We start from the raw sequence: 25,651 nt of genomic DNA, 5'->3' as shown, positions 1-25,651 counted from the left end.
AGGAGTAGGGAAGAGAGGAACTACTCAGTCAAGTCCCACTGAAGTTTTACTGTAGTTTGACAGGCTGGTCCGAGCTAAGCGCAAGCCGCTCTTTGCCAGGTGGCTGCCTTTGTCATGTCGACTAGAGAGACAGGAGGAGGAACGTGCTGCAACGACTGGATTTTATTGACCGTACGAGCAAGTTCCTTTTGGAGCATGTTCATTAGGTGTTTGCAGATGTTTCTTTAATGCTCCTGCCAGGTTGGAGGCTTGGCTTTTGCCAGCAATTGAAAATGAAGCATCCGAGTGGCTGGATTGCTGCAGGCTGACAGGCTGACTCGCCTCCTTTGCAGACAGGCCCTTTTACAACACACGCACACAAGCAGTGCAAGGCACGTGCAAGCCACTGTTCACATGCAAGGCAAGCGAACAGTGCCGTGCAAGGCACTTGAATAGCTGGAATGCTGTCACTTTACCCTTGGGGGCACCAAATCTCTTTGGGCTCAGGGGGCTAAATTCTTTGCTCTTTGAAACACTGCTGTTAAGATACGTCTGCGTACAACTAACAATGAAAAACAAAATAGTTGGAATGCGTTGCTCATTTAGCAAGCAACCATATCTAATGTAGCTACAGGCAGGTACCAGTGTAGATTGAGAATCAAGAGATGTGTCTTCTCTGTGATTTTTAAAGAATTTTTTTTTCCACCATAACTTACAAGGCTCTTCCTCAGTATCGACACACATTCAGAGCTAATGAAGAAGGAAGGATTATGGGGAGGGGATGGGAAATTGCCTGGTGAATGTGTGAGAAACTTTCCAGTAGTCATGGCAGAGCCCAAAGCTGTTGGAGTAACTTGTTCTGCTGTCTAGCAACCCATTTTGAGTGAAGCCTTTCAAGGAGGAGTAACTAAATTTAAAAAGGTCAAAGGTGCTCCTGAGCCTAGTTGTCCTATTGGGCTAGCATGGTTAGGACCTACCCATTTATTTAGCTAGTGATACTCAAGTAAATGATGCAGCCACTATCACCTCCAGCTGCCTTTGACTCTGTAACCTGAATGACCAAATCTGTTTACACCTGGGTCAGCTGGAATGAGCCTACAGTATGCGTCTTGCGCTTGCATCTCTGGAGCCATAGCAAGAGTCTAACCATTCCTATGAGGAGGAAGGAAAATGAAGAGCCCCTCCATAGGCCTTGGGAAAGGACGGTGTTAATTAGCACTTCTAAGGCACCTTCTATTTAAGGGTCTCAAAGTGCTTTCAGTGATTAACAGCTAAGCCTCAAGCACACCTGGGTGCAGAGGCCGATTAAGATTTATTGGGGCCCTGGACAAACACAAAATTGGGGGGCACCCCCTCTAGAGGTGCACCGATATATTGGTCACATATGAGATTGGCACTGGTCAAAGGAAAGTTAACATTATTGGCTACTGGCTTCTTCTGGCTGGTGTAGCCGATTAAAGTCTCTGATAAATGCTACATGCACGCAGCCAGGAGTGCAGCTGAGTGGTCTGGAGAGCAGCATCCTGCCAGTAAATTTGTTCGAGGGAAGTGGGGCAGTGGCAGGGCCAGGGGCAGGTGGTACCCAGCCAGGGTGGCGAATGCAACCCCGGGGCTGGGCGCTGCATCTTGAGGTGCTTGGTTTTACCTTTGTCTCGTATAACTGTTTCTGGTGGCCCATCCTCGTGCTTCTGTTAGAATGAACATGCCACCGAGACCAGCGATTCAACTTGAGCTGCTTGTGATGTTATAGAGAAACAGCATGCTAGTGAGGCGTAGTCCTCACTATTTGAGGAAATTCTTGCTTTGCTGAGATTAAGTCCCAGCTGACTTTATGGAACAACCATTTCTAAAGCCTTCGTTTCAGGCAAAAACTTCACTTCCCCTGAAAATACCCACAGTAGTGAATGGGTGAGAGCCTCTGTCGAACTTTGGAGGCCTCTGAAGACTGAAAACCACGTGTGATGGATGGCTCAAATGCGGTCTAAAGAGACAGAAGGACACAAATTAGTCATGAAGGAAACTTAAAAGGTTGCAAGCTTCATCCCTTCATTTCCAGTTGCATGGTGCCACTTCTGCATTATGAATAGTTTCCATTGACTGAGGTGTGGCACGTGGATTGCTTCCCAGTTGAGACGAAGCACTGCTCAGTTGCTCTGCAACAAATGATGTGCATCCCACTGCTAACCTATTGAGATGGGGCACGTGTGGAACACCTCTCGTGGATGTTATATACCTAGGAGGGGTCCATAAATTTAATCCAGGGGGGTCAAACTCACCCAGGCCCCTGGGCTGGAGCCAGACTGCAGAAGTCCTCAGGGCAGCAGTGCAGGGATTAATGCGGCCATTAACTCCCACTGCCAATACTTGTACCCAGAAGGGTTGCACAGGACAGATCTGGCCCACCAGCCGTATCTTTGACAACCCTGATTGAGTCCAAGGGCAATTTACCTTTCATTGTCTTTTTTGTTTTCAAAGCGCTCTGGCAGGTAAGGAAAGATGGGTCTAATTCTCTGGTGGAAGTGGGGGAAAGTCCACTGGAGTCGCTCTGCACCCACTTATACCAGCAGAGAATTTGGTCCTCATACCCCTTCCGATGCTCTAACATTGTAGCCTTCATTTCACATGTCCAACCTTATTCCCTTTAGTCTCAGCAGCTAGTCAAACTGTCCCTACCAGCCTTTGTGTGTGCTCATGAGCTCTCTCTGCCTCTCTTCTCACTGTTGAAACATCTGGCAGAGCGAGCGCCTTGTGAGCCCGAAACGTGCAGCATGCTAATGGACTTGCGTGGCATGATGCTCTTGTATTTGCACCACTGGAACGCAGACAGAGGCTGAAGCCTGTGGCTTGCTTGACTCATGGAAAGAGTTCAGTGGAAAATGGTTTGATATATTTGCTTAAGCAAACCCTGTTTCTAACCATAACCTTTTTCCAAATGTAGAAGTCTTAAGTTTTCCAAGTGTTCAGAGCCTTTACACATCTTTTAGTACCCGCCTTCCTTCTACTCCAAATTTTCAATTCCTGGAACCCCCACAAAGTATTTACTTACATCTTGTAGGCCTAAGGATATAGTTTCCAGCCCAGACATCAGTTGCATGTCACTGAAATCAGCTGGTGGAAAATTAGAGCAGTGAATTACAAAGACACCACTCAAATAACATCTTTTATTGGTAGCTTTTGAGTGTTTGTTTCTCATTGAGTGGATATTTTTGATGTATTCTACCCTGGGGGGGGAGAGAGACAACATAATGGGATTGTAAAGCTCTGTTGGGATTTTTTTTTTTTTTTGCTTCTCTTTTTGAAGTATCTGGATTTGTAATTTCTTCTGTCTGGATTAGACATTTCAAACTAGGAGTCACTGTTGTTTGGGTTAATGACCTGACATGGGGATTTTCAAAATGCCAGCTAACAATATAGCAATGAGAGGGCTAAAAGGACTATAATTTTGCTTTGCAATTATCTTCTTTTTCTTGCACTGTATGCCACTATTTTTTTCTTATGCTGTGCTCTAGCTGTTTTTAAACCAGCCAATCATTCAAATAACCTGAAACAACAAAAACAAACAGATTTTTTTTGTAGGTCCTAACATAAAGTCTGTCTCTGCTAGTGGATTGGGAATACACAACTTGATTTGTTAGGAATCACAGTTAGCATGTACCTCCTTTCCCCTCTATTTCCTTTCCCCTCTATTTCTGTGTTGTTAACACCATATATTTAAAAAAAATCATGAGATTGGTTTAAAATTAAAAGATCTTAAAATATTGGGTCAATTTTATTTGTGTGCTGGTGTTGGAGCCTCTAGGGGCCACTTTTCTTCAAAACCAAGAGGGATAGAATTTTTTTTATGTCTTTTAAATAAAAGCTGAGATGTTCATGATCCAGGGCCTTTAGGAAGAACTCTTAATGTGGCAGGAATTAGGACACATTAATTTGTCCCGGCTGCCTGAAGGGTAATTCTTAGAAGGAAAACAAGGGTGTAAAATGAGTTGATTTCACAAAAGGACAAAATTCCTGTTAATAGTAGACTCAGAGTGGCTTTTCTGGCCACTCTTTAGTGAGGCAGTTGCAGCACTGGGCTTCTTGCTTCCTGCCATAACTGTGGAAGTGCTGGTGGAGCTTCTCAAGACGAGCTGTGTAGTTCAAGTGAATCCTTAAGGCAACCCCTCAAGGGAACATTAGGGAGGAGATTCCTTCTAACAGTTTAGTTGAAGTTGTTGGGCGTTCTGAGGAACAGCGAGTGAGTCAGCTTCTGGATAATTATCTGAGCTCTGATCCTTGCAAGCCCTGAGAATCAATACACCATTCATGAGAACTGGATGTTCCCCCAGAAAGCCTGTACCAGATTATGTACAGCAAAACTCCCAGCCTTTTGGAGAATTGCAAATGGTAGCAACATTCCCACTTCTGCTCTTGTCTAGGAATCATGGGATCAGGGCTGCCAACCCAATAATTTTTTTTTTTTTTTTTTTTTTTTTACTGACAACCTGCAAACTTTTTACTAACAACTGAACTGACACATACTGTTACTCATGCATGTTTTACATAATGAAAATGTAACTATTCTGCCAGGCCCTGCCCTGCTACCAGGCCCCAGTTAGAAGGGTGGGGTTCAAATTTAGGGGGTTTAACATAGATCGTAATAAAAAAGTTTAAAAGTTTGGTTGTTAATAAAGAGGTTGCAGTAAAAACAATTTTGTTGGGTTGGCAACCCTGCATGAATACAGCAATGGTTTAATATTTTGCTGCCCCCTCCCCCATCAGGGTCCCCTAATCCTCACACCCTGATACCCTTGACTGCACCATGCTGCCCGCCCCCAAGTCTTACCTGTCACCAGTCCTGTTCCCTTCCATCCTGACACAGACCCCTTAAAGAAGCCTACCTGCAACCAGCAGTATTACAGGTAGATTGGGACACAGCAGCAGCACATGGCTGATAAATACTCCCTTCAGAATGCTGCACTTCCACTCAGACACTAGGGCTAAGTACAGACAGTCAAAAAGCCCGAGGCTGAATTGATACAGTCTTTGCATGTTAGTTTAAGCTGCAAAGAATGAACCAATAAGGAAATGAACAGACATTCACTTAGAAAATGCAGCCATGTGATTTAGAAAATGCAGCCATGTGCATGTAGTGGCTCAAGCCAGAAGCTGGGGGATGCTAGAGCACAGCTCTCTGGCATGTAGGCAGCATGGGCTGTGTGCTTGCTTCCTCTTCCAGGTGCCCCTGAGGTCTCTGAAATTTGCAGTCCAGAATTACAACAGCAGGGCTCTGCAGGGTTGCTCATCACTTCCTGCTTCCAGGTACCTCTGAGATTTGTAGTCCACAGTCACAGCCAGCACTAAGTAAGCCATCAGGGTAGGGCAACTCTGTACTCAGGGAAAGGTTTGCCGGGGTTTGCCTGGGAGGGGAGGGGGGCAGTGAGGCCTGTAAGTCAGCCCTCACTGCTCCATCTAGGGAGCAGAGGGGTGGGGCTAGCCCTGCTCTCTGGAGCAGGCAGCACAACCCAACTGAAAAGCATGCTGGATTGCTGGGGGACTCTGACTTAACTTGAACCAGGAGAGGTCTGGGACAGAAATTTCATAAACCCATTTGACCTAAGTCTGATATCACATTCAACCAGGTTTATCTTAAACCAGTTTCAACCATTTTGAAACTGGTTTATGTGCACTGAACCTCTGTTCTGTTACACGTTTAAACCAGTTTCTAATCCCTTAAACTGGTTTATGTGTAGCTTCTGTCCCTAGCCCTGGTGGTGCTGTGCTCTGTCAAAGCTTCAGTCAAGCTGTGGCTGCTTAGTGTTTTTACTATCAGCTAATTTTTTTTTTTTACAGACTTACAACCATTTTTAGCTTGATTTATTTATTTTTTTTACTGACAGTAAATTTACTGACAGTTGGCAACCCAGCATGGGATGAAATTAATTAAAAGAAATGGTAGGAGGGAATTCAAGGCAAAAGTTCCCGCTGAGAGTTACTCGACCAGTGTAAGGTTTAGAAGGGATGCATCCTCAAACAGTAGACTGGCTGGAGACTGGGAAATCCAGTGTAAGGAACTAGTTAGCATTGCCCAGAGAGAGAGAGAGAGAGAGAGAGAAAGCGTGCGCATCTACTAGATGACCCAGAAATCCTTTTGATCTGTGCTTTCTGTTAATCTGTTTTAACACCACCCAGGGATCTCTTGTAAAATCCAGGTGTGTTTGGAGAGAGACCAGCATGTGTTCCTGCAAAAAAGTTTCTTTGCAGGCCGAAGGGGCAGCGGAGGGAGCTGAACCTCACAGCTGCCAGTCATGCTGCACTGATGCTGACCGTGTGAAGAGAAAGAGACAGGAAGGAGGCTTGATCCCTGGCTGCCTCTCGATTGCTTATCAGGCAACGCAGCCTAGAAGGGAAGGGGTTGAAAAGAGGACAAGTTGAGATGTCCTGCCAAAAGTCTGAGTGACAGCAGGACATGACGATGCAGGCCAGATCTGGGCATGGCTGATAGATTAGTGCAAGCTATTTGCCTTTTTTGTTTGCAGTGCAATGGGGTTTATCTAGCACAAAGATCATTTAGGGAGAAGCTTTTTTCCCAGGGGCATCTCATGGAGATTTTTCCAGTTAATTGTGATCTTTAAGGGCTTTCGAGAATAAAGCATGTTATCAAACCACCTCATTTCCCAGTTTGAGCTGAAGTTTTTTAAAGGTCTAAAATAATTTAATTTCAGGGGTGGAACAGAAGAAAATGTATGTTGGTATGGCTAGAAAAAGCAATTAATCTTTTTGGTTCTACGTAGCCCAGTACATGCAAAACTAAAGCAATCACGGTTCACAATTCTTCACTGTGATACTTTAGCGGCCTGGGGTTGTATTAAAAATGACTTTCTCTCTTGATCTGAGATTTACCCTTTCAGTTTGGAAGTGAGACCTTTTTCTGATGAGAAGAACCATTCTTTGGTTTATTTTTAGAGTGGAATTCCTGGCTTGCTTCCCTTTAGACATGATTTTACATGCTGTAATGCCTACACTTGGCCGTAATGTATGTCAGTGGTATGGATGGAACTGAAGATTGAGCAAACTTTTCTGCTGAAAATGCAAATACCATGCAGTCCTCTCCAGGGTTTGGAGGGTTTTGCTGCAGACTTGAAATCTGGATCGGGTCAAAAAGCTGGCAACCAGACTGCTTCTGTGCCTCCTTTCAAGTGAATCATTTCCCCTGTGTCTTTTTTCAGGAAAGATGGACTGGTTGTTTCACGGGAAATGCAGCCTGTCAGCCAAGGGCTATGTTACCAGTTGAATTTAGGGGAGGATGGGAGCTTGCACTTGTGCAAATGAAAACAATGACAAAAATGCTATCAAAATCCCAGGGGGCTGCAACTGCTAAATCACATGGATCTGTTCCAGAAACACAAGCCTTGAGTCTCAGATACATTGGGCTTGCTTATATCATCAAAGAGCCATGATATGGAGCACCTCAGCAAAGCCCAGTACACTCTATATATTATAAATGGATGGAAGATACCTACAGTAAGTGGCTGTTTGGCTTGGCGGTATAGGTCCAGTGCTGCACTAGGGTCAGCTATGTTATATTCTTTCGGGGTGTAGCCCATGCCCAGTGGGTGTGCATTGTTTCCCTGTGGTCCTCTCTGGTATAGTCCTTTGCTAGGTTAGGCATGCCCATTAAGGCTTACATCATCTTGGCAGATTATCTGCCAGAGGGCAACATGCAAAACCACGCTCAGGCTGATCTCATGTCCTGTCCTTTCACCGGATGTTCAAGTGTGTTTATCTTGTTTGATCAGGACAGGCTACCCACTTAAAAACATTTTAAAATAGAAACTTGCATCTAGTTGCATAGCCTCATTTGAAATGTGAGGTTTTTCTGCATTTTATAGACTGGGACATCCCGGATTTATTCATGTTCTGGATGTTCTGGGCTTTTTTAGGCATTTCTGATTGAGGCTGGAGAGGCTATGTCATTTCTTATCTTTTCTCCCTGGCTCAGTCTTCCTACTCACGGTTCCAAGCACTATCTATAGATATTCCCCTAGTCCCAGTATCAGTAACGAGGAAGGTGATTAGTTAATATTAATCACAAGAAAGTAGTAGTTGCTATACTGGAAAAGACCTGCTGCCCACCCTGTTCTGTCTGCTTGGATGGTCAGCAGTAAGTGCTTCAGAAGAAACCCTGTAGTAGGCTAACCTGCTCCAGAGGAGGGTCCCAGTCTGATCCCTAAATAGTTTAAACCTGGAGAATGAGATTTGTACTCTTACAGCACGTTTGTAAATAGTAAAAATGTTCGAACTCTGGATTTTCCTGTTACCCTTCTAAAATGCCTGGCTCTTCCTTGGATCTTCCTAAAAGTTTTTTGGGAAAAAACCCTTTTATTTTCCTATTTCTTGTCTGTTTAATCCAGTTGTTGTGTCTTATCTTTATCCAAAATTGTAAACTCTCTGGGGCTAGTTATATATTTTAAGACTGTAATGAACAGCACCCAGTATGACAGAGCCTTGAGTCCTCCCTGGAGCCTCAGGCATCCCTGAAATACAAAAAAAGTACAGCTCCATTGCACTCACTTCAGTTTACAGTGTACAAGAAAATGATCGTCTGTGTATTTGAGTTATGACAATATAGATAATCGCCATTATGTGCACAGCCAGTTATGTACTGAGTTGGACAAGCTGATTTGCTTATGTACATCCTGTGTAAATTAGGTTTGAAGTGATATAACCATGATAATCCAGGATATATGCAAGAGGCAAAGATTTTTGTGGGTGGTGTCTTTTATTGGACCAACTGCATAGTTCAGGTAGACTGAGACAAGCTTTTGAATGCAATGCATTCTTCCTCAGGTTTCTTTGTAACACCTAAGTCTTTATGTGAGGGTATCTTGCAAGGCTTTGACACAAAGGAGATAGCTGATTTGCCAGAAGGAATGGGAACATCAAGTCTGAGATGATCTTGGACTCACAGCAACCAAAGAAATTGGGGGTTTTGCGGTGGATGGAAGGAACAAGCATGTAGATTTTCTTCATGTAAGTCTGAAAAATAAGAGACTATGGGAAAACTGGAGCAGTAATTAGTTTGCCAGAGGAGTTTACATGCAAACTGCTTGGCTTCACAGCGTGCCTGCTGGAAACCCTGGTCCTCCAAGGACTAACCAGTGCAAAATCCTTGCATTCCTTCCAGGGCACTGAAACCAGATACTCGGCTGCTTGCCACTCTACTTTCAGTCACTGAATGGTTTGAAACTAGACTTTTTAGACAGACTCTGTGCCACATGGCTGCCCTGGGAGGCTTTGTTAGAGGCACGCTCCCCAGATCAGATTCTCCATTCATCCCTCCCTAGGAAAGCATTCATCCGCGGACCTGAGATACGGCAGCCAGACCTGCTGCATTGTTTGAATGAGGCAGTTGCTGTCTGGGCCATGCTGAATTATTCTCAGGGGCAGGTACAGCAGCTTTCCCTTCCAGCGCACAAAAGGCCAGGAATGGCACTGCCTGAAGAGCAGAAATCTCATTTCTTGCCAGGTGGACACTTTTTGGCAAAGAAATCTGAGGTACCAGCTTTTTCACTAGGCTTTATTTTGGTGTATTTTCTCCTCCCACATATTAGGAAAAACCTCTCCCAAGTGTGCCCTAAGAGCTGTAGAGTTACACTGCGAGATCTCTATTTGTCTTGGCCTCCTTGTCCTTGGATTAAGGTCCTGTTCCACCAAGAGCCGTGTGGAAGCTGATGTGCAGCAGCTTCTCCACAATAAAAAAATCATGCACAGGCATCTTCCATGAAAGTGGCTTTCCTAGCATATTTTCCCAGCGTTTTGGTGACCAGCTAGTGACAAAGGAAGCAGAATCTGATGTCTGGAAGCTCCTAGCCATGAACTGGCATGAAAACAGCAGTTATAAAAAGGTTGTCTAGCACTTGGACAAGGCAAGAGTGAGATTTGACAATTGTAACTGCAACTGAGCAGCCCTCTTTGGGATCCGCCGCGCTCACCCACTTGGGGAGGGGGCTGGGAAAGATGCCCTAAACCTAGCCTGCCTACCTTCTTCCTGACTGGATAACCACATTGGGTGGGATCACCTATACTGTCATCCAAATCAACAAAGACACACAATCAGTTTCAGGACCTGGAACATCAGGACCCTCGTGGACAATCCTAATAGTGAATGCCCAGAGCGCCATGCTGCAGTTGTGGCTCAAGAACTCATGTGACACAACATCGATGTTGCTGCATGGCATGAGACCCGGCAAGTTGGAGATGGGCAACTCAAAGAACATGGAGGCAGCTATCCCTTCTTCTGGAAGAGTAAACAGGAAGGAGCATGCCGGCTTCACGGAGCTGGTTTTGCCATCAACAATGAACTCATAAACCAAGTAAATGGGTTCCCTACGGGAAATAATGAGCACCTCATGCCTCTCCACCTTAAACTGGCAAGAAGCTGGTGTGCCATTGTCATCAGCACACATGCCCTGACTCCTGATACTTTCGACGAAACCAAGGAGGAATTCTACGCCAAATTTTCCCTAGTCTTTTCTGATGTTCCAGAGGGAGATAGAGTTATTCTTCTTGGTTATATCAAAGCCAGAGTTCAAAGAGACTTGAACCTCTGGATTGGAAATATCGGCAAGGAAGGAGTAGGAAAGGCCAACTCCAATAGCATCCTCCTGACCAAACATGTGGAACATGGACTCACCGTCACCAACACCATGGTCCACCAGAAAAACAGGCACAAGACATCATGGAAACATCTGTGGTCTAAGCATTGACCCCTGATCGACTACATCATGGTTCGTGCCTGAGATTGCAAAGATGTCCACATCACCCAAGCTATGCTAGGAACTGACAATTGGAATGATGAAAATGATGGAAATCCCAGATTCCCCATGATTGTGACTGTCTTCAAGAAAGGAGACAAGTTCAACTGTGGAAGTTACAGGGGGATCGCCTTGCTGTCCACCACAAGAAAGATCATTGTGATTTTGAACTGTCTCCTTCCACTTCCCGAAGAGCTCCTCCTGGAATCTCAGTGTGGGTTTTGGGCATCAAGAGGCACAGCTGACATGATCTTTACAGCTCATCAGCAGCAAGAAAATTGCCGGGAACGTAAACCTCTCTACATAGCCTTCTTTGACCTCACAAAACCCGTTGACTCTGTCAACCAAGAAGCTTTGTGGAGGATCTTCCTGAAGTATGGTTGCCTGCTGAAAGTCCTCACCAGTCTTTGCTTGCTCTGTGCCAGCGTGCGAGTAGTATTTCTCAGTAATGGATCTATTACAGATCACTTTGAGGATAAGATGGGAGTTAAGCAAGGCTGCATCATCACTCCAACACTCTTATCAGTATTCCTTACCATGATGCTACATCTGACCACCAACAAGTTTCCAGGCAAAGCTGAGCTAAAGTGTCAAATGGATAGTAAGCTGTTTAATCTCAGCCAGCTCCAGGCCAAAACTGAGACCATCCCAACCTCAGTTATCAAGCTCCCCTACACTGATGCTGCTGTAGTGTGTGCTCCCTCAGAAGCAGGTCTTCACGTACAAGACTTTGTCAAAGTCTTTACTAAGGCACACAAGAAAAAGAGACTGACACTTAACATTCAGAAGGCTACGGTCCTCTATCCATAGGCTCGTAATGAGCAGTCCCCAGCTCTGGTAATTCAGATACATGGTGAGACTCTGGAGAATGTTTTGTATTTCCTGTACCTCAAAAGCCATCTCTTGCATGTCGACGAAGAAATCCAACATCGCGTCAATATGTAAGTGCAGCCACTGGCAACGCGTAGGGCAGGGGTAGGCAAAATGCAGCCTGCCAAGCCATTCTATCCGGCCTGCAGGGCCCCTAAAAAATTTAGAAAATTAATATTTATCTGCCCCTGGCTGCCTGTCATGCGGCCTTCGATGGCTTGCCAAAACTCAGTAAGTGGCCCTCCACCCAAAATAATTGTCCATCCCTGGCATAGGGGGTGCATGTAGGTGCATGTGCACCCCCTGAGCATGGCGGTGCACCCCCTATGAAAAGCCACCTGCAGGCGGTCGCTGCTTGCCACCCCCGCTGCCAGCATCTACAGATGCTCAGCGAACCCCACTGGCTGCTGCCGGCTGCGTCTGTGGGTAGTCGCCGACCCCTGGTCCGTGTTCGCCACCCTCCCCAGGTGCTGACATCTGGGGCATCTGTGGGAGCCCCATGCTTACTGCCGCCATGCTCCCCCCAGCTACCAGGGGCACGTGTCGTTCATGAGTGCAGCCTTTGGATGCCTGAGGAAACAGGTGTTCAAAGATCATGACGCCAGATCCAAAACCAAACTCATGGTTTATCAAGCACCTTACTCTACAGAGCTGAGACATGGACAATGAACAGGAGACACCTCAAGTCATTGGAGATGTACCATCAATGCTGTCTGTAGAGGATCCTTCAAACCCAATGAAAAGATACATGCACCCACGTTAACATCCTCTCGCAAGCAAACATCAAAGGTATCGAGGCGATGACCATCCAACCTCTGGGTCCCAACTTTGGTGGGCTGACCATGTCATCTGGATATCCAACTCCAGCCCCTGAAGCAAGTTTTATTCTTCCAGCTCAATCCAGTTTACACATCAGAGGAGGGCAGAGAAAGTGCTTCAAGGATGTCCTCAAGGCCAACTTGGAAAAAAATGCAATATCAACATCAACTCATGGGAGACTATTATGCAGGAACATCCCAATTGGAGGAAGTGTGTGCTGCAAGGATCTCAGCACTTTGAAACTTTACAATGACAACAAGAAATGGAAAAACAGGAGCAGCAGAAACAGGATGCCGCGGACCAAATCAGGAATCTGGACCCACCCACCATGCGTGGAAACAAGTGCCCAAGTGGCAACAGAGGAGACCCACAGATAAGACCATCCTGGAAGATAGTCATCCTCAACTGCAAGGGATTGCTGAGGAAGAAGATATTTACTCCTGCAATAGAAAAATAAGAGCAAGAGGAACTAGCTAGAGAAATGGTTATGCATCTTTCGCTGCTAAGATGTAGTTTCAAAAGCCACATGAAAACCTAATGAACAGCGAAGGCATCTCCCTGCAGATCCAGAGGTATGAATTTGAGCCTTGCCTTTGACCTGTGCCAAACGCTGCCCCGAATTGACCCATATGTCAATGGGTACGTGGTCATTTGGGCTGGGGAGGCAGGGTAGCTTAGAATATGCAGCATTTCCTTGGATCCTGGGATTATCATGGCCTGGACCTTGTAGAAGAAATGGGAGAGCACTGTCTTTAACAGCCTTTGATCTCCTGACAACAGTGCCAGGGTCCTTTAACTGAGGGTGCAGAAAAGTGCTGGGAAAGGAGCATTCTTGGTGCGAAAGTGCATCTAGGGCTGTTCCAGTCATTGCCACAGTGGATATGCTAGGAAAATCTGACACTGTAATAAGACCTGCCAGAAAACTGACCACAGTCTGGATTTGCTGTCTCCCCTCTCGCTCAAGCCCGCCACCTTCCAGTGCCCTGGCACTATTTGCCCATCAAGGATCAGCTGTTGAGCAGCTGGGATATGGAGACATCTGTTTTAACAAAGCCAGTTTTCAAGTGCTGTTGTTTGGGACACTTTGCCAGCATTGGACGAGCAGCGCGGGTGTGGAGAATCAAAGCTCTGCTGCTGGTTTGTCCCTTTCTGGCCCTTCTGTTTCAAATCATCATCAGAGAGGGTTTTCTTTACTCCCCTTTGCAGGAAACAGGGGGATCTGGATTTGCCTTGAAAGTCTGAGGCCGTTTAGAAAGCCTCTGCAGATATATAAATAAATTCAGCCTTTATTAGCATGTTGTTTTGCCAGCCTGGAACAAAGGATGACTTTCTACATGCTAAAAAAACAATATGACTTCATGCCTCACTGTCTGTAGCTTGAAATTATCAGCATATTTTTTCCTCAGTAAAAAATCACGATGCAAAAGCAGGATATCACTTCCTCCTCATTTAGCTTAGCTGGAGCTTCATGTTGACACAGCAGTAAAATTTTGGCTACTGCACAAATTTTGCATACTCCAGCTTCTGGTATAGAAGAGTATTGAGCAACAGAGAGGAAACATTTGCTCATCGCAGGATGTCTATTTATGTGCATTCTGCAGGGTGTCTAAAACCTTGATTCCTGAATGAGTGAAACGGGCACCACAAAGCATTTCTTAACCCTATCGCACCAAAGTTTGGAGTTATTCTTACACTGAAATTGGCTGAAATGGGTCTAAGGCCTTGAATCCTGAATGAGTGAAACGGGCACTGCGAAGCATTTCTTAACCCCTTCGCACCGAAGTTTGGAGTTGTTCTTATTCTAGTGAAATTGGTTGAAATGGGCTTTCAGGTTTCCAAGGTAAACGTTTGCTTTTTAATGTCGATAATCTAATTGGGTCACAGAACAAAGGAGAGGAAATAGCGCTTCAAAAAGACCAGACACCAAGAAGCCAAAAATATTCAGACCGTAGGACAGAGGAAATTCAGAGGGCAGCGGGGTTTAGTCAGACTGCTGTGGCTGCAGCATGTGATCTGCCATTGCCCGTAATGGAACTAGAGCGTTGTAAGGGAATGGACAGACGTGACCATTTTATTGATATAATAATAATGGACAGATGATACCAGCATAAGCTGTTACCGTGTAATTGCAGGCTCTGCACGATTCTGCAGTAAAACCATACCACTGGTTCACTCGAGGTCAAAGTTAGAGTGATCGAGCCTGCTTATAGGCCACTTTGTATGCTGAAGGAGGTGATAGCAAGACTATCTCACGCCTAAAAACTTCTATATGTCAGACCCCCTACTGATTTGCTACTTAGCTGGGTTTTTGGTCTGTCTTCCAAACAACCTTCTTCCCTCAACTTTTGACTCAGCGAGAAGGATGCGAGAGATTTTGCTGCTGCTGCCTTTTTACTTCCTGCCTAGTATCAGTCCCATCACAGCCCCAGGCCTTCCCCTGGTGTCGTGTCCATTCACTTCCTTGGAGTCAAACGTCTGATCTTCACAAGAATGATTAAGGGCCTGGAGGACAAACCTTATGAGGAAAGACTAAGGGATCTGGGACTGGTCCCCATGGGGAAGAGAAGACTGAGGGGGGACTTGGTCTACAAGTATGTAAGGGATAAACACTGGGGCTGGGAGGAAAACTGGTCACTAGGGCGCCCCAGGGGAGGACAAGGAGCAATGGCCGTAAACTGGTAGAGGATGGTTTCAGGTTGGATGTAAGGAAGAATGTCATTAAGGTAAGGGTGTCCAGAATCAGGAATAGACTTCCCATGGAGGTGGTGCAGTCCCCAACCTTGGAAGTCTTCAAAAGGAGGCTGGATGGACACTTTGCTGGGATCGTTTGATCTCAGCAGTATTCCTGCCCAGAGCTAAGACTCGATGATCTTTCGAGGTCCCTTTCTAACCCTTAATTTCTATGATTTTTATGATTTCTATGTTTGTTCTTTTTGTCAACTATAGGTCATGGAAAGTGTGACTGCGGAGAGTGTAAGTGCCATGCTGGTTACATCGGGGACAACTGTAACTGCACGACAGAGACTGACAGGTGTGTCTCAACCGACAGTCAGCTATGCAGCGGCCGAGGCAACTGCGTCTGTGGGAAGTGTCAATGCACCGAACCTGGAGCGTTTGGAGAGATGTGTGAGAAGTGTCCCACCTGCCCAGGTGTCTGCAGCACTAAAAGGTACCATACCCACAGCTCACTAAAGACTGGTTCAGTGAACTGTTTGCTTTTTGAACCCTCTACATAAGGCATGGGTCCACCACTCTGCGCTACAGTTCTCCGCCTAAGTCCAGCTGCCCAAGTGCTTTGTCTTCATTACAGAATTAGCTCAGGAGATTAGGTTAGCTCAGGTTAGACTAGCCGAAGTGCAAGCCGCGACACAGCAGATACCTGCCAGAGTTAATGCCGTCACCAGTGCTGCGCGCCTCTGTAGTTATTTCTGGAACTTCTGAGGCATCTCCTGTGGTTTTGTGTCCAGCAGTGAACTGAACTACTCTTTATGAGCATTTATATATGTGCTCGGGGGGGGGCTTTAATTAGAGCAACTCTAATTAAATGAACACACTTTAGTTAAAGTGCCCCTGCCACTATTTTTCAGTGTGGGGTTACTGATACCCGTGACACTGGAGTCTGCTGGAGCACACTAATTGCCACGTTCCAGCAGACCCAATTAATTGAGTCTGCTTCGACGCACTGTAATTACATTGTGTCGGAGCAGCATCTCTGCATGTGTATAGGTACCCTATAATGTCTTTTCTAGCGAATTGTGGTACTGTGGATGTGGCGCCGGGGGCAGGATGGGGTGCATGCTTCATGTGGCCCCCTGCCAGACTGGCCCTGCATGATAGCTCTGCTGCAGCCTGTGCCAGTGCCCAGGGCCACTTGTAGCACACATGGCTGGTCCAGCCCCGTGGACCATGGGCAGCATGAACAGGCCCCAGGACTTGCTGTGCATGTGGTACAGGGAGTTTGGGGCGTAGACCCTGGACCAGCCCCCTCAGCTTCCAGCAACACTGGGTCCAGTTTGTGTCTGCATGTAACCCATGAGGCTGAGGCCAGCACTTTGGGTCACTTTAGTGACCCATGGGCCAGATCATAGGGCCCGATGGGCCATTATGTTCGACGCTGATTTAAGTGAATGTAGCCCAGCCCTACAGTGACTATTTCTGGACTCTACCTTGTATGGCATCTGCGGGCCCAATGCTGCTTTTAGCCCTCTAAGACATGGTCATTAGAAACCGAAGTCCAGACGCCACCAAAATGAAATGCTGTTCAAGCCTCAGACCAGTTCAGCAGCCAGTTTCCTCAGTCAAGCTAATACCCAAAATGGAAACACCCCAGGTCTGCAGGGTTGATATACAGATCTTCTTCTTGGGTTAATTGTGCAGTGATTTGGAGGTGCCTGGCTATAAGGTGTCCATATCTTTTGTGGAGGAGATGGGTCATTTCTTGGATAATGTGTTTTGGGATGGGGAGGGGCACATGCAAGTGTTCACGCAGTTTTGAAAGATGTTTAACTCTTCCTCTCTGAAGGGACTGCATCGAGTGCATGCTGTTCAACTCAGGAAAACTGGCTGATAACCAGACCTGCCAAAAACACTGCAAGGATGAAATCATTACCCGTGTGGACGTCCTCAGTGAGTATGGCGCTGCAGAGTGCTATGGGTCCTTTTGTAACCAACTGGGAGATTAAATCAGTCTTTGCAGAGAACCAAGTTTGCTCTAAACGGCATCAAAGCTTCTCCCTTAAGAAAGCCTCAGAAACATGCTTGGATTTAGAAAAGATAATTCATTATCCTGCCTTCAGCTTGTAATCTCTTAGCTTTTGAAATATACCCGCTAGATGCAACTGTTTACCGTGCTTTGTTCTGTTACCTGTATCAGCTGTGCTGAAAAATTTTGTGACAAAGGAAATGGAATTGGATTCTCAATTAGATTTGGAGTTCAGAATCCATACCCTTTAGGTTTACCTGCTTCATTACATTACACCCAGATCACTGAGTTGCTTTTAAAAGTCAAACACAGCAGCTTTCTACTCCATCTCTCTCAGCAAATAACCATTTGTCTTAATTGACTAGGTATTTGTGCTTGGTTTGAATAAGGGTCTATTCCAAACCTTTGCCCAAGTCGTATCGCACAATTGCTCACAGTGTTCAGTTTTAGAGTAGCCGTGTTGCTAACTGCATCTTCATTTATACTTAGATTTCATATCACCAAGGTATGCTACCAGCGTGGTGTAGACAAGCCCTTTGCGTCAGTACTGCAGGGCAGAGATCCAATACCCAGCCATGGGGAAGTAACCCCACTTTATGGACCTCCTCCAGCAGAAGTGGTATGCTTTGCCCTTCCTTGTTGCCCAGATACAGACTCTGGTCAGGGCTGGCGATTTCCAGATGCCTCGTCAACCTGTGGCCACACTGGCTAGGCAGATCTGGTATATGATGACCTAGGACTGAAGGTTACAGAGAGCACCTCTGATGAGCTATGTGCTTCTTGGCAACAGTTAGCTTTGCTAGATATTTTTAAACAGCTTTTTTCTCTTCTAGTCAGTTCTTCTCTCTAACTTTGAGATGACTTTTCTAGATCTCTTGGAAGAATAAAGCGTTAAGGAAGGGGCAGGGAGTGGAAGGGTGGGAGTACTGTACTAGGATAGATAGGGGTGTCCTTTTTCCACCCAGGATCTTGGTAAATTTTGCTACCTTTAGTTTTTTTTTCTTTCTTTTCTTTTCACTGATCTATTATCAGTCACTTCACTGCTCTTCTCCCAGTCTGCCAATGGGCAGCTTTTTCCTGCCAGGTCTTCTCACATGCTTTATCTGGTTTTAAGCAACTTGAGTATTTAGGTGTTCATACCTGTCCCTTTGGCAGACTCTTCCAGCAATATTTCCATCCTCATTAGTAATTACACATACCCAAAGAGTTGAACGCTGGGTTAGTGACACAGTAACAGCTCATTTGCAAGGTGAGAGGGTCATTTCAAATCCCTCCATCCTGTAACTGCTAAAAGTTCCCTTTCCAACAACTGGCCTGGCACGTGTTTTCTCAAAGCCAGAAAATATATGGGTTTCAGTTGAAACAGTACTCTCAGACCATGTTCTCCTGCCTAGGTGTTACAACATGGACCAGCAGATTTTGTGCTTGCTTTCACTCTGTAAGGTTACCTTGTATAGAATTGCAGTCGAGCTTATGGTTTGCAAGCTACCCTCGTGTTTTGAGGGCACAAGAATTAGCAGTCAGATTTCAGTTTAAAATTATATTGCTGTGCTTGGGAGTTACATCCACCCTTTCTTTGAGGTCATTGTTTTAAAAAGAAATTAGTAGAACATCTGATTCTGGTTCTGAGGTATTGGGAATTAAAGACACTCAGGTTCAATGTAAGATTGGTTAAAGAAGTAAAAAAAAAGATTTCTAGACATACGCTCTGGAACTTTTGGCTTCTTCAGTTCTTATGTCTTGAGGAGCCTGTTTTGATCTTAAATTGTATCTTCCAGGTTAAAAGTGCTTGTTGAAGCTTAAAACCTTCATATTTTCTTCTGCCGGACACATTCATACATTGGACATGCGTCTGTCATGTCCAAACACCAAATTCTGGCACCTCCATAAATATTATGGCTCCTCTACAAAGAATATACCATGAAAATTCATAGCCCGCTTTTTTTTTTTTTGCTTTAGTTGTGCCAAAGTCTTAAACCTGTCATTACAGGTATGAACAACCCAGCAAAACACTCCTATATTCAAACCCCAAATGCCATTGATCTGGATAAATTGCTTTCTTTCTGGGTAGAGAAACCCTTTCAAATATGAAAGTAGTGCAACAGGGGTAATGCTGGCTTCCTGAGCATGCAAAAAGCCTGAAATAATGAAGCTGAGAAGCAGGAATTTTCCTCCAGCCATTCATATCATTTGGCTATAAACTCTGAAACCTACTGACAACACTTGAAGTAGCGAATGTTTCCATTTTAGCAGATGGGCAATGAAGTTGGAGCCCGGAGGAGTTAGAAGTTGCTCCAGGGAGGTAAGTGCATAGGGAAGGAAGGAAGGAGATCCCCAAGTTGTGGTTTCACTAGACAGATCAGTACCTCCAGTACAGCAACAGGTAGAAATAGTGCAGCCATTACACCTCAAAGTCACCTGTGTAGACAGAATAGGTTTTCAAGGCATGAAGAGAAAGCAGCTGAGCTCTGTCTACACACTCTGCTTCATGGTTACAGCAGTGCCATTGATAATAGTATTGTAGAAATGGTTGGCATTCTTTATACTGATCACAGGAGGTCAAAGACAAGAAAAGAAAAGAGAGACTGAAAGCAGGATGCAGAAAGGAAAGGGTGAACACAATGAAAACGCACACAGCAGTAGGACAAATGCACTTGTGTTTTAGAGTGATACTGAATGTTGGGAGAAGAGACACTGAAGATGATGATGATGATGATGATGACAACCATGGTTGGGATTGCCCAAGTAAGCTTGTTGCCCCACTTTCATTACAAATCAATGTCATTTGGGTGTCTGACTTCTTTAGAGAACTGTGACACAAATCTCCAATTGACTTTAGTTGGGATGGCAGAGGAAACGGTGTGAAATACATTATAGTTTCATAGTTTGTACAGTCAGAAGAGACCTGAGCTGATCATCAAGTCCGACCCTCTGCCATGGGCAGGAAAGGATGCTGGGGTCAAATGACTCCCACTAGGTGGCTGTCTAGCCTCCTTTTGAAGACCACCAGGGTAGGGGTGAGCACCACTTCTCTTGGAAGGTGGTTCCAGATCTTAGCTGCCCTGACAGTGAAGTAGCGCCTCCTGATCCACCACCTTTAATTAAAAATGGAATTTGACCTTCCTAATTTGACACCTCTCCTTTGAATACTGCAAGGAAATTTGGGAGTGAAGTCAGTCCAGCTCAGCATATTTGAAATTGGGCCAGTTGTTTTTAGACCCAGGTTGTAACTTCCCTGAAACAATGTGGTTTCAAAAGAAAATATATATGGACCCTTGAAATATCAAAGACGCTGCTTGCTCTTCACTAGCACATTCAAAAAAAATAACCCTACATAGACACAGCCCTTCTAAAAACAAGCCTTCTCATTTCCTACTGTTCCCTCACTTTCACCTTTTCCCCTCCCACTAACTCTCATTGTCCCCCCTCCTCCCTTCTTCCTCTTGAAAAATAAACCTCCCAACTATTTCCGGAGATAAAGCAATTCAGCCCGGTTGGAACGCAAGCAGAGATGGATTGCGGTTTTGATAACATCTCCCTTTTAATGTCAACAGTTCCCCACTATCCTTGTAAAATGGGGCTATATCTGTCACTTTATCTACAGCTTTCAAAGCTGGGGAAGCAAAGAAAACGGGAAGAGAATTGATGGCTTTTCCCAGCTAGCTTTGCAAACTGTAGGATGGCAGCAGTGAAGGGAAAGAGGACATTAGTTTTATATTAGCCTTACATCTCTTAGTGTTTCAGCAGTGATTCTCAACCAGTTGGCCACGGCATCCTGGGGTGCCTTGAGATCTTTTCAGGGTGCCACTGGGTGCCATACGATGTTAAATTTACAAAAACGATTCACAAGATAAACCCAGAAATTTCAAATTGAAGTCCATAGTTGTGGACTTTGAGTTCTTTGCACTGGAAAAACTACCCCATTATTTTTCTGTAGGCAAAAAAAGAGGCACCAAGGAATGCCTCAAAAAAAAAAAAGGTTGAGAACCACTGTGTTACAGGCACCACTGAGTGTGAGTTCCCAGTCTTAAAAAAGATTGCATGCAGGATCATTAATTACAGTTAATATTATGCCTGGGCCTAGAAATCCCAGCACTGCAGAAACACAGCGTGACACAACTTTGCTCGAAGATCCTAGGCTGTATAGACACTTGGACAAGAAAGTTGGGAGAGAAGATAGAAGTGCAGGCAGGTGGAGCAACTTGATAGGCATTTCTGCAGTTCTCAGTCATCGCTGAAGGATAACCACGCTAAATAGTCACATCCTTCCATCACTTTATTTTTCTGTCTGTTTTCACTGTTCCAATAAACCATCCCTCTTTCCCACGAATACCTATCAAATTGCATTCCTTTCCAGGCTTCCTTTTTGTTTCGGGTTTGGTTTTATTTTTCCCTCCAGCATCTGCAGGGAAGCACTGCCATACTGCAAAGCGCTTTTTCAGAGGTTCTGAGTTACACAACCTTCTTCTGGAAACCTGTGCTCATTCCTGGTTTCATATGAATAAGCTAAACCCAGACAGGCATCTTCTTTATATCGATGGATTTGTATCTATAAGAGACAGGAAAGTAGACACAAAGCTAAGGCACCATAGTTTGTGTTGTGGGTTTTTCCCCTCTTCCCCAACTTTCCCCAGTGTTAATGGTTTCTTCTGAAATTGTTCTGTAATGTGGACCATGCGTACCAACAGGAAGCCCTTAGTACTTACGAGATTTCAAAGTTCCCAGAGTGATATACTTCCAGAAAACACATCCAGCTGTGGATGATTGAGGCTTTTCTTTCCGCAGAACAAAACCAGCTGAACAGCAAATGTCCAAGAGTTGTGTCACTCTGCAAGAGAAGTCTTCTCGCAAAAGACTCCGTCTAACGTGTTTTCGATGCATTGGGCTCCTCTGCCAGGAGCCGCCAACCTGTGCACTTCTAAAGGAGCCTCAAGTATGTTCTTTGTTCCGTTTCAGAAACAGATGACCAGAGCTCGGTCTTGTGTGCTTACCCGGTGAATGACTGTGTGATGAAGTTCACCTACTTGGAACTTCCCAGTGGAAAGTCGAACCTCACAGTCCTCAAAGAGCCAGGTTGTACTACGTTCTTATTTCTTATTTTAATATATAATGCCTTACTTCCAAGAGATGGTAGGCTACCTATGAACTTCACTGACTGGTAGGAAGCTAAGGATTTTCCACTAGCAGGTGTAGGGCAAGGCAAAGACCTTGAGTTTGTTTCCAAAACAGACTTTCGAGGCAATGATGGGAGTTTGTATTTTGGGAGGGCTGGTGGGGGGAGTTTTGCGGGGGGGGGGGCCAGGCAGGTCAATCAAAGCTGACCTTACAGTTGAAACTCATCTCTCATAAATTAATCAGGATGTTAATGTAGCCACTTTAGACTTATTGCCCGGACACCTCTGCTGCCACACGAGGCCATTTCACAGGTCTTCCTGCCCTGATAAGGAGACTGCCAAAATGGGGTAGAAAGGCTCTGTCAGGTGCCTTCTGCCTTGTTTCTGCCTTTTCTTAGACATATTATCTGCTTCCCTGTAAAATGGCAGCACTTGTTTCTGTACTGGAGTAGCAGGAGCACTCTGGAGATGGGCACCAAAAAGGAGAGCAAGGGTGGGTCAGGAAATAAAGAGGTCAGAGGAAACAGAGGCACGGGGACTCCAGGAGCTTGTCACGTCATTGCAGCGGCAGGTCCTGGGGAGGATGGCTCATGCTTTAGATACAGAGGCTGCTCCAGGCTCATCTCCTGTGCCTTGGCCTGCCAAGGACTGAAGGCTCAGTACCAGACACAAAGAGACAAGCCAAGAAGCAGCCTCAGTGGCAGACTTCCAAGTCTGGAGCATGACTGTGCACTCAGGTGGGGAGGACATGGGCTAGACATATCCAGTCCCATGTATGTGCACTAGGACCACTACCACAAGGGTGTACACAAGCCCTGACTGTAATTGTGACACATTCATCCAGACCCCCCCAAAGTGTGGGACACAGCTCTTGAGGTAGCTCAAGGGAAAGGGAAAGACATGGAAGTGGATAGAGAGTGTGGCAAACCTATGGAGGGAGCCTCAAGAGGGCATCTAGTCCAATCCCCCTACTCGAGCCAGGATCATCCTTATTAAGACCATCCATACAAGGCCATGTATAACCATCTAACCTGTTCTTAAAACCATACAGACAGCCCTGTCATACAGCTACAAGGCACATTGCCCCCAGACACCAAGAACACCCTAACCTGCCACAGGCACAGCTAGGGGATGAGGGCACTGTCAGTGTCCTGCCGCAGCAAGCATTAAAATACATTTGAGAGATCCCGGGAGATGGCTGTGCCTTCTGCTACAGAAGAAGTTAAATCCCTCCAGGGTCCATGCTGGTCTGATTGTGGGGCAAAATTCCTTCCTGATCTCAAATATAGTGATTGGTTTGACCCTGAACACGGGGGTGAGACCCTCTAACCAGGCACCTCCAGGTTTTAGTCCCAGCAGGAGTATCAGCATACCCATGCACTGGTGAAAATCCCCAACCTAAATACTCAGTGCTTCTGAGGAAGGCTAAAAGCCCCCTGGCACCTGAAACAGGAAGGAAAAAAATGTCTTCCCATCCCCCTGTGATAACCAGCAAAATCCAGACACATGGGAGAAACCAGACACCCTCACAATGGTCCGTAGGATGGCACCATTACCAGAGAAGAAAGGTGAAGTGATGTGTTGTATCAGTCTCTCACTCCACTGTAGAATTGGTCCAACCTGTCAGCAGAGTTAACACAGAGCCCCTAAATGCCTGGATCTCCAGACAGTTACTTGCACTGGTTGGACTTAAAGCCAGGCCTGAACAGAGCAAAAGCATCTGGGTGATTTTTAAAATGCATCGGCTTGAGAGCTAAAGCCCTTCTGTAAGTACCCCAAATTGGGGAGAAATGTTTTAATCAAGTTGTGAATGTCATCTCTGAAGTATTAAGTGACTGACACGCTGCAGCGCACACCAGGAATGAACAAATCAGAAACGTCTTTTTATGTCTGCGGGGTTTTGCTTTTGCAAATATAGCCCTATGCCTTCACCAAGCCAGCCAGATTCAGAGGAGGGGCACCAGCTGAGAACATTAAGAAAGCCCCAGAGCACCTGTTGGTTTCTTCCTGTTACAACATGCACTGATGCTGGCCTGGTGTAATAAGTCTGCTCACCCATTGAGTGTCCCTACTGTTCTCTCCAGAGAGGGATAAAGGCATCTGTGGTTCTAGATGCATACAGTGTGTATCACTGTGTTTATTAAAGAGAAAGGGCGCAGTGTATTTTACCAAAGAAACCCCCTTACTGTAGCTGCTAGTGGGATGCATGTGTCTTGACATGCAAGCCATTATGGGACTGGCCTCAAGAGACTTCAGACATTGATCTGGCAGCAGCTTATGCCTTATGAAATAGCAGCGCTGATTGTGACATGTCAGATCGATGAGGTCTTAGTTAACATACTTGTTTCAAGTTCCTCCTCGCCTCCTGTATGCATGCTCAGTGCTGTTTGGGAGCTGAAATGTCCACTTGCCCCAGGCAGCTTGTGTTAGCTGTGCTAAATTTTTAACCCCCTGGGCTTGCCCAGGATCCTCTGGCATTATAAAATCACACCCGTTATTGTAAGTGGATTTGCAATAAGTGGGCAAAAACCAGCACAATGGGAGTCTTGCCCTGGCTTTCAATGGGACCAGAATGTCATGTATCTTTGATCTTGAAAAGCTTTTTAACTTCTCAGTTTACATGAAGGACTCCGAGATCAAGTTCTTGTTCTGTCAGTGCAGATTGGGAGTAATTCCTTTAGTCAGTGGAGCAAACAGAGGTGTCAAACGAGGCTGTGATCTGTGTGTCTGCTTCCCCATTGGAATGCTTCAGTCACCCTAGCTGGGGCTGTGCTTTGTGTATGTCCCACATCACAACTCATTTTCTCTTTCTCCCTGTCCTTACCAGAATGCAGCTCTGCCCCAGATGCCCTGACAATCTTGCTGGGAGTAGTAGGCAGCATCCTGCTGATCGGCATTGTCCTCCTGGCTATTTGGAAGCTGCTCGTCACCATCCACGACAGACGGGAGTTTGCCAAATTCCAGAGCGAACGCTCCCGGGCGAGATACGAAATGGTGTGTGGAAATTCATGGGGGTTGGGGAAGACACCTGGCAAAAGGCCTGTGGAGATTCACGGACAAGGGTGGAGGGGGTCAAACTTACAGGAGCATTTGTGATACAAGGGTTTGGGTAAAATCCTGCCCTGGCAGAAAGGGTGCATAGCCCCAGTCTGGGTCCTAGTCTGGCTGCCCCGTTAGGCGTAGGTGTGCCTTGTGCTGCCTGGCCATTTGCTCCAGCACCACCCCTTTTCTCCCCTGTCCTGTCCCCTTAGCTCCTTTCCTTCCATGTCCCTTCACCTGTCACTTTTCATCTCTTTAATGAATCCCCTTCCAGTTAAACATAATGCCTCCTGCCCACGTGCTGGCCACGGGTGATGACCTGGTGAGGGGGCTGC

General features: G+C 45.7%; 1 protein-coding gene across 1 annotated transcript in view; it reads left to right on the top strand.

The window, feature by feature from the left end:
- Positions 1–25,651, top strand: part of ITGB5 (integrin subunit beta 5) — a 106,640-nt gene that overhangs the window by 79,801 nt on the left and 1,188 nt on the right. The window contains exons 10-13 of the mRNA XM_019554133.1: positions 15,408–15,630; positions 16,984–17,087; positions 22,120–22,236; positions 25,105–25,271. Of these exons, the coding sequence (XP_019409678.1) occupies positions 15,408–15,630; positions 16,984–17,087; positions 22,120–22,236; positions 25,105–25,271 (611 nt within the window). The remainder of the gene's footprint in view (positions 1–15,407; positions 15,631–16,983; positions 17,088–22,119; positions 22,237–25,104; positions 25,272–25,651) is intronic.

This window comes from Crocodylus porosus, unplaced genomic scaffold (genome assembly GCF_001723895.1).
Source record: "Crocodylus porosus isolate Cpor-Errol unplaced genomic scaffold, CroPor_comp1, whole genome shotgun sequence".
Classification (NCBI taxonomy): Eukaryota; Metazoa; Chordata; order Crocodylia; family Crocodylidae; genus Crocodylus; species Crocodylus porosus.
The sequence above is the reverse complement of the archived record's forward strand: the minus strand, read 5'-3'. Positions and strand labels throughout refer to the sequence as shown.